This window comes from Hylaeus volcanicus, chromosome 3 (assembly GCF_026283585.1).
Source record: "Hylaeus volcanicus isolate JK05 chromosome 3, UHH_iyHylVolc1.0_haploid, whole genome shotgun sequence".
In the NCBI taxonomy this organism is placed as follows: domain Eukaryota; kingdom Metazoa; phylum Arthropoda; class Insecta; order Hymenoptera; family Colletidae; genus Hylaeus; species Hylaeus volcanicus.
Genome location: NC_071978.1, coordinates 15,348,364 through 15,358,237, shown reverse-complemented (window position 1 = coordinate 15,358,237; position 9,874 = coordinate 15,348,364). Strand labels below are relative to the sequence as shown.

General features: G+C 30.5%; 1 protein-coding gene across 2 annotated transcripts in view; it reads left to right on the top strand.

Moving 5' to 3' along the window:
- The first annotated feature begins 631 nt into the window (after nt 1-631).
- The window catches only part of LOC128873289 (uncharacterized), a 37,698-nt gene continuing 28,455 nt past the window's right edge, over nt 632-9,874 (top strand). For both annotated transcript variants that reach the window (XM_054116761.1, XM_054116762.1), the window contains exon 1: nt 632-842. In XM_054116761.1, the coding sequence (XP_053972736.1) occupies nt 785-842 (58 nt within the window). In that variant the 5' untranslated portion in view covers nt 632-784. The remainder of the gene's footprint in view (nt 843-9,874) is intronic.

Genomic DNA, 9,874 nt, shown 5'->3' with positions numbered 1-9,874 from the left:
CTAGCAAATAAAAATGTTTATATCTCAGAAACGGTTGACCTTTGGACAAGGCCGGCGTGACCTTTTACGGGGCCCGGTTCAAAAATTTTTCGGGGCCTGAATTCACATTCAAATCGTATACTTAAATTTTACAACGCGGAAATTATTTATTTACAAATGCTGTTACATATCTTTTATAAGATGAATATTAAATAATAATACTTTTATGATTTTTGTCACTCCTTTAAACTGACTCATCGCTAATAAAAACATGTCTTGTATCTGTTAATGGTATCATCATTCCGTAAAAAGTTAATCAACATTTTCGTAGACCGTGGGGTCCCTCAAAATACGGGGCCGGGTTCCGGCGAACGCGCTGAACCTGCCTTGAGCCGGCCCTGCCTTTGGGTCTATGTTTACTAAAGCTTTTTTACTCAGTACAGTGTGCCCTATACACCATATAAATATTGGATGCTTTTTTTTTAACACCCTGTATAAAACAAAGTGAATGTAGATATTTGATATTGATCAGTAACTAGCGACAATCGACAACCACTTGTAGCCTTCTAGTGGTGGAGTTGATTCGAGAGGTGTCACCACAGTCGCAAATGACAAACCTGACATCTACTGACAATGAGTCATACCAGTATGTAACACTATCAAGCGACAACTTGCAGCTGCTTGCGGCATTCTGTTTCGCGTAAGGTGGAAGTGCCCAGTGCTGAATTTGTTTCGTGTATGCATAATTCTCAAGTGGTACAATTTTTGTGAATCGCTTTGCAATTTAGTACTAAAATTCATTAAAATGTTGCGTGCGCGTGCTGTGCTACTGCTTATTTGTCTTAGTGCGGGATTATCCCACGGTGAGTACATTCTTTGTAATTCAATCTCGGATTCTGTGATAGTTTTATGTTATCGATAATATATTTTTTCCACAATTAAACACTTACAGTGACTTGAATTCCGCGAAATCTTAACTATTGAGCACTAAATGATTCGCCTTTCAATTTTGATTAATATACTGCTATTCTTCTACCCGAAGGTCCTTTTCCTTTGTTGCCATGATATGCTCAAAGAAAATAGTGATAAATATTTTCTGGAAATAATAATGTCTATTTAAATCGGTTTCCATTAGAAAATGTTTCTTTGTTAGAAAGAAATACACACGTTACTGGTTTCTCTACGTTTGTATTAGATACGTAAACAACCCATGACTGTGATTATCTTCGTTTTTATCTGCTTACCGTCAGTATAGTTATATGTAGATTGATCGTTCTCATTTTTCCCACGGATACATTGATATGTGTAATAAGTACCAAGTAAGACTCTGAAAAATCAATATTAGCTATTATAATCGATTATTCGACATGAACATCTCTTTTGAGATAATATTATACTTTGGTAGTACTTGGTTAAAAGATATGATGAAAGATCGAAACCTCCATCTATACATTTTTATTTTATTACATTACCAGAAAAATAAGTTGTGCTATACGAAAAACTTATCGAGATAACGAGATTTCATAGAGATTACAGAAGCACACTTTGCGAAACAACAATCGATATCTTGCAAATTTTAACTGTCACTTGAAACAGATTATGTTTATATAAATATGTACATATACGTATACATAGTGTATCATGTATAACTATGTGATTCTCTCGCTAGTTGCCCTCAAAGGTATCCTTTTAACATTAGGGTACACAGGGTGTGTCACCCATCACTTACCATGGTTTTTCAAGCAGACTGAAAAATCTAAAAAATGTTTCGAACCAAAGGTAATCAGTATTTAATCGACAAGAAAAATAATCCTGTTACGATTTAGTCACTTTCGCACAATAAACTAGTAGATTTTACAATAATAGCACACGATAGCGTTTGCATAAAGGACTGTTCATAATATTTACGATCATTTGTTTTAGTCTAAATGCGATGCGTCGCTGTTATGTGTCATTGAAACAGTCCAAATTTCACATATCGTGGTAAGCGATTCACAACGATTCTTTGATTTAACGTCATACCAAGGTCACAATGTAGCAAGTCTGTGAATTTGTTTCGATACCGCCTACGAAACTATCACGTTAAAAATATATGGTTCCAGTTAAAAAATTCATGGTGATCTTATTTTTCTGCTATTTTTGTAATTAAAATTTCTTGGCAATTAAATACTGATTAAATTTTGTTCGAAACATTTTTTTAAATATATTTTTTATAAATAGTTATTGAAAGATCTTTGATATACCAAATTTTTTTATTATCTGAAAAATAATTTTTGTTTATAGAACTTTTATAAAAAATAATCAATAAATTGACATTTAATACATTAAAAATAATATTAAAAAAATAGTTATGTAGAGGAAATAGCTTCGTATTTATTGCACTGATATATAAGGAAATAATTAAGATAAACATTTGAAATTTTTAAGAAAAAATTGAATGTATTTTCCATTTTAAACTTTCGAAAGTTTAGGGCACGTGTTAATAATAAAAAGAAGAGCTCAAATTTTACAGGAATTTTTTTATGTATTTGCAAGATATTTAGGGGATGTGTAACATACATGTCAATGATCATTGAAATAAGGACCAACCTAATATATTAAAATAATTAGTGATTTTTATTTAAATAATTATTTAACACATACGTGAGTTTGGTAATATTAAATACGTGTTAAATAATTATTCAAATAAAAATCACTAATTATCTTAAAATTAAAATAAAAGGGTAAATATTTATTTGTTACTTCTTATTTGAAACGAAGGAAAATAATTAAAATAATTAATAATAAAGTCGAATTAAGTATTATTCATACTGTAATATGTAACATTAATATTTCTACTTCTTTTTCTACATCCAAATTCTGGCTAATAAATCCTGTACGTTTATCGTCTGTTTCAATCGAACCTACCGAATTTAAGTAGACTTTTGAATTATTTATTTGAAAAGAGAATTGTTAAGAAAAGATGAATTGTAAACATTTTGTTTTCTATTAGAGATAACTACAAGTTGATAAGTATTGAGAACCAGATAATTACATATCGCTTTACTTCTCTAGAACTTAAGTTATTTTTCTAAGTAACTATTAATAACTAAATTATTGATGACCTTGTATACTTGAATATCGTTTAAATAGAAAATTTAATTATGTGCAACGCGTCGTGTACGCATTTTGCAACTCGGTCAATTTAAGGGTGGTGAAACTCCGTACGTCCGTCACACGCCGAACTAACTTTGTGCGATTAATTTTAAATAATAATAAGTGGACTGTGAAATGAATGACAATCAATGTAGTGAGACAAAATGTGCTTTATTTTGTGGTCTGAACATTTGTCGCAACAATTTCGCACGATATGCAGACTGTGTCACTTCGCTTACGACTCACAGTGCGGAATAAGTGGACAAAATTCAATATTAGTATATATCACAATGTGATCACAAATGATCATGTATCCATCCAATCATTTGTATCCATAATACAATCTTTATCTTTAAACAAACATGCAGACAAAACGGCAAAAAATATCCTGAGTTCTCAACATATTTGGATACATTATTTGTTATATTTTAAGAAACTTATAAGTTTTTTTGCAAATACTTGCAACGTTCGGTTTTATATAATTTTTGATAAAGGACCGTACTGTTGGTGTAGGGTCGCAATTGGAAGTTAAAAATTCTGATTTAATTGATTTATGGATTCCTATAAAAATTATTTTACACATCCTCAGCCAAAATGAAGCATATTGTGTTAAATAACATACGGGTGCAACTTCTATTATTTATGAGAAAAAAATTCCTAAAGAATTCGAAATATGGTCTACTAAAGCAACAATTTTACAATATTACATCATTTTCCTGTATGGTAATCATAAACTCATACACACCGTTGGATTCAGAATAAAAAAATGCTTTTACTGATACAGAAATAAATCAAAATTTTCAAAAAATTCGAGAGGGGGGAGGGTAATTAAAAAAAATATGGTTGTTTTTTTAAATTTGTTGGTATTGGTTTATAGGCCTCTAAAAACAGTGTAATGTTTGTTTGAACATTTTTTTGAAATCTCTAATCATTTCCGAGAAAAAGTAAAAGGGGCGGCTCGGATAAAAGGGTTAATTTCTCCTTCAGAACGCAAAAGTCGCACGTACTGAGGATGGTGTAATTCATAAGAAGGTCCCCCAAACAAGTATACAAAGTTTCATCAAAATCGGGGTTTGTTAATTTTTTGTTAAATTTGTTAATTTTGTTGTGATTTTATTAATGTTTATGGTTAATTTTATTTCTTTTTGTGAATAAATAGCAATATATTTATATTAGTAATGAAATTTTGATTTTTGTCCACAATTTTGCTATTTGTCCGCACTGTGTAACTGCTCAAAAACTGATCTGTTCTTCGAAAGTGCATCCCTCTTATAATCTTTCACACATACAGTGGGTGTAGAAAGTATTCGTACACCGATCAATTTCCAAAAAAACTATGAAAAATTGTAATTTACTAGTTTATTTTATTTTTTAGTTTGGTTTATAGTTTATTTTGGGAAATTGATCGGTGTACGAATACATTCTACACCTACTGTACATCTTAGTTTAAGGGGGCATTTCATTGTGAACGCACAAAAAAAGCATATTTTCAATCATTTTTTTCTCAGGAACTAGTGCATAAAATTGAATGAATATTTTTCCCCTTAAAGGTATGATTAAGGAAAGTAAATAAAAAAATTTTTTTTTGGTAAAAAATATTTTGTCATTTATTTACAAAATAATATGCATGTGTGCAAAAAAAAAGTTATTCGCTGGCGCAGGTGATTTTGGCTCTCCTGGTAATCTGAAACAGAAAATCGAAAAAGTTAATTAAACTATGTCGTCACACCTATGGTTGGAACCCCCATATATTTATTTCATCGAAAATAAACAAAATGGGAGCGTTTCTTGTGAAAGAGAGAAAAAAAAATACTTTTTTAGTACCGTAAATCAGGTGAAATTGTAAGTAAAAATCAAAATATCAACTACTTGGAGGTTCCGACGATAGGTGTGACGACATAGTTTAATAAACTTATTCGATTTTCTGTTTCAGATTCCCAGGAGAGCCAAAATCACCTGCGCCAGGGGATAACTTTTTTTTTTACACACATGCATATTATTTTGTAAATAAATGACGAAATATTTTTTACCAAAAAAAAATTTTTTTATTTACTTTCCTAATCATACCTTTAAGGGGGAAAATATTCATTCAATTTTATGCACTAGTTCCTGAGAAAAAAATTATGGAAAATATGCTTTTTTTGTGCGTTCACAATGAAATGCCCCCTTAAACATTCGCCCGATCCGTTCACTTCTTCCAAACACTCATCAAACTGTCATACTGGTCTGAATACTTTTTCCTCACACCTCACCTTATCGTCCACGCATTCATCTCGCCTAAACACCTTTTTCTCGCACGTCACCTTATCGTCCATGCATTCATTGAATTTATTTCGCCTAAGCATTCGCAACGCGCCATACTCACAGAAACATTCGCAACGCGACACAACGAACACTTTATCTTCATTTCTTATTTTTTTATTTATATAAGCAAAGAAACAAGAAATATGAAATAGGTTTATCAAGAAACTGAATATAATACCTTTGTTCTGCAGTTAAAGAACAATATTTGATGAATTGTTGTGTAATATTCATGACATGAAGTTTACATTCTGATTAGGCATCATAAATTCATGCAAAACGATTATTTTTATGCTTATTTTTAGTGATTTTACATTAACTAAACAGGGAATTTTTATCTTTTCTCTTATTCTTCATATGCAAGATGTAGGAGTGATTTTAATAATGAAAGCAGCATGTGTACACAAAGGTGAACTTCTATACGGATCGAAAGATGCTCCGAACTTTTGTACGACATTGCACATCTTTGTTGCGTGAAGAATATCTAAAAAAAATATATTGAGCAATAATCTGAAATATATAACCGGTTCAAACGCTGTATTTATTTGTGATTCATACAGATATATATGTTATTTCTCTTTAACGCTTTCTAGACTTGTGCTGACGAGTCTTCTTTTTTTCTTTTCTCATTCTTCTAATAAGTATATGATCGGTGTACAGAACAATTATTTCCTACAAATTTTGCATTTTGTTAACTCGTGCAGGATATTTACGAAAATACTAGCCAACGTTTTTCCCGTAAATAGTAAGTATTAGAAGGAAATGATCAACGACAAAGTTTTGTAGTTTTTAATGGCCAATTTAATGGCGTACATCGTTGTTTTATATTTGCAATATATTTAGAGAAACAAAAATGTCCTTTCATTTTTTTTAAATAGAATACTGCCTTTTTTTGTGTAATATGAAAACGCGTGTCATCACGAATTCATTCATGCGCAATGTAATGCCCTTCAAGGTTCTGCAAAGTCAGAAATGAAAGAAATAATTCGAATATTTCTTATTGATACTTCTCAATTCGTTCAATATTACTTATTTGACGTTGTTATTCATTACTAAAGAGTTTACTTCTATTTCTACTCTAGAAAACAATTTGAATATTTGAGGTACATAACGCTTTTTTAGCATTAAATTACCATTATCAAACTTTTATACAGAGTGAGATATAAGGGAGGACACCGCAACTAGAACAAGCTACCAGTATTTACTGAGAAAAAATTTTGAAACTTCGTACCTTTATGTAGCTTTTGACTGTAAATTCAATGGTTTAAACAAAAACATGGGACATGACTGTATATGACTTTTTACGTACAACTTTGTATTGAAAATAACTATGTGTTATCACTAGACTGCGGAAGTTTATGCAAATGCATATTTTTATAGGAAATAGTTAAAAGAATGGGACCTAGACAGAAATTTGTTTTGAAATTAGAGTACTATAAAAATACATTGTTTATTTTGCATATTTTGCATATTTATGTTTAAAAACATATGCAATAATATATTGCATGTTATTTATCGTGCGTATATGAAATATCTATCTCGATAAATTAGTTTCGTCTATCACCATACTTTTGCATCATAATTGTGTAGTGCTTACACAAATACAGGCCATATGAAACCATATTTCTGTAACCTTGTGTTGCTAATCGACCGTTAGGTGTGACAGTTTGTATTTCGAATTCGAATACTTCAGTTCAATTATCGCAGTTAATGTGATCTCTGTGAAAAAGTGAATATATTTAAGTGTCTCTTAATTCTCTAAAAATGGCAAAAGTTAGAAAAAGTAGAAAAGGATTAATGCTAAGTTGGATTAGAGACGATTCCAATTTTGTTATTAATGACAACGGCAATAATGATAACGATGAGTAGAAGCAATTATTGCAAATTTTGCAATAAAAATGTGAAGCGTGAAAGGAAATCGCATTTGGACCAACACATAAATACCGGCACTAACACCATTAATTTTGGAAAAAATGCTCGTAATTTATTGTCACGCGAATTATGATATGCCAGAATAATTGTGAAAAGTGTTTTATATATGTGTACATAGCGAATATTTTGTAACATACTAATATATTATTTATTATACTACGTTTTATCCAAATTATTCGTGCATATTTTGCATATTTTTCGTGGACATTTTGCATATTTTGCACATGCATGTTACATATTTATCGTGCATAAACTTCCGCAGTCTAGTTACCACCAAATATCCAATAAAAAACTCTGTAAATTTCATAAAGATCCGCTTAATATATTATTTATAAAAAATTCGTAAAAAAAAATGCTTTATTTTTATCGTCTTGAACCGGACTCCTCCTTTAATAATATTCCCATAAAACACTTCAAAAAAGTAAAAAAATTACGCCAAACACATGAAAAAGTGTAGAACGAAAAGGGATTATCACAAAAATATAGATCTCCGTAAAAAAATTCAAGAAAGTAGAAAAAGATGTGAAATCGAAATGAGCTGCCAGTACATGAAAATCCTTTCCAATAAAATGCAAAGGCGACACTGTGTGACACAATGTAAAATTCGGTGGTTTCCAACTATGCGTAGCTAAAATGCTATGTTCAACAGTGTTGACGTTATGATTCTAATGACAACTCATGTAATGGCGAAAAGAATCGATTTATCTAAAATAACAAAACGTATAGTACCATTTAAAACAAAAAATAGTATTGCCTTTTGCCTTTACACCGTTGCATTCACGAAGTGAGGTCATTGGGTGATGGACTTTGTTGAACTTTGTGCTATCCGCAACCGTAACGCTATAACATTGCGAATCAGAATACGCAACAATGCTCTTGCAATTCTGTACAACTCGCTGTACTAAATCTAACACAGCGTTTCTCAAACTGTAAAAGGTAGACTCGTGGAAGTCGGCAGAGTTGAGTAAAGTTTTACTTACATTATATATAAAAAACGAAAACAAAATTTTAATTTTAGATAATAATTAAATTTTTCATTTGCGAAATATTTATTTATGTAACGTCACGAGTAACGTACTTCTTGTTCTCTTTATTTACGTTTGGAGGAAACAATAATGCTAAATTGTTACTTATTTTCCAGTTCTTATTTATTTGTCTAATTTATAATTGTAACGATTTCTCATTCGATCGATTTATATTGTATTTGTAATTATATTACATTCTTTTATATTCTTTTAGAAACAAATTGTTGGCAATTGGTGCGTGCTTAGAACGACTTTCTTTTCAAATAATTTATCCAAGAGCATGTTTGATTTTAACTAGTTGATCATGTTTGCAACGAGCTTATCCTATTGTTTAGAAAGATACATCGTACTTGATGGATTTGTATCAAATATTGTTTAATTTTTGGAAAAAATATAAATATTTTCTAGCGTGAATATTAAATTACAAATAATTTTATTGTTCTAAGACTTCCGAAGATTTTTCAATGAACAAGTAATTATTTTTTAATTAATTATAACCTAATCAATACCCAAGTCTAAGTGTCCGGAAGTTCTTAAAAAAAAGGTAAATAATTTGTTATACAGTGAAATAAAATATGCGTTACTCGTAGTATTTTATTCAATCTAAAAACAGTTATTTACAACCAATAATGCTAAGAGGAAAGAAACGAATACAGCTCTAAAGGGTAAAAAGTGCAATGTTTCAGTTGTGTATACTAACGTAAAGCAGTCCAAAGAAACGTGATTATCAAATCGACACTAATAGTGTTCGTATTACCGCGTAGGTAAGTTAGTAAGTAAAAGCGATAAGATAGTATTACTACATTCTTTTAACGATAAAAGAACTCTAATTATCAGTTCGAAGAAGTCGGAGAGATTTCCACTCGATTTTATTCTAGGATAGACAAATAATGATACGCTAAGGTCATTTCTTATGGTACCCTCAACCGAAGCAACAGTTTTTGTAGTGCAATCTTCCCGTGAGCATCGTCAAGCGAATTTAACAGTTATTTCTTATTTTGTAAGATATGATAAGATGTTGGGTGTCATACATGTACAGTGGGTGTAGACTGTATTCGTATACCGATCAATTTCCCAAAAAACTTTTCTGTGAAATTGTATTAGGTTGTCCCAAAAGTTCCTTCCGTGACTCGCACTCAATTATTTTCTGTATCAGTGTTTATATAAATAGACAACCTAATTTATTAGATGTTAATATTGTATAACAGTAATGGAGTAAAATGAATCGTATGCAATTTAATAATGTAACATTAGACATAAAATATTGTGTGCGTATTACTTATTAATGAAATGGAAGAAACTTTTGGGACAACCTAATAGTTTCCTAACTTCTTTTTTTATAATCAATGATATTTTACGTATTCTCGGAAGTCTCTAAGATAGATATAGTCCAAACGACATTTACTAGTTAATATAATTTGTGAAACTAATAAAAAAATGCGAAAAGTGGGTAAAAGTATAGAAGCAATAAGTATTTGTACGATTCTTATGACGAACCATTT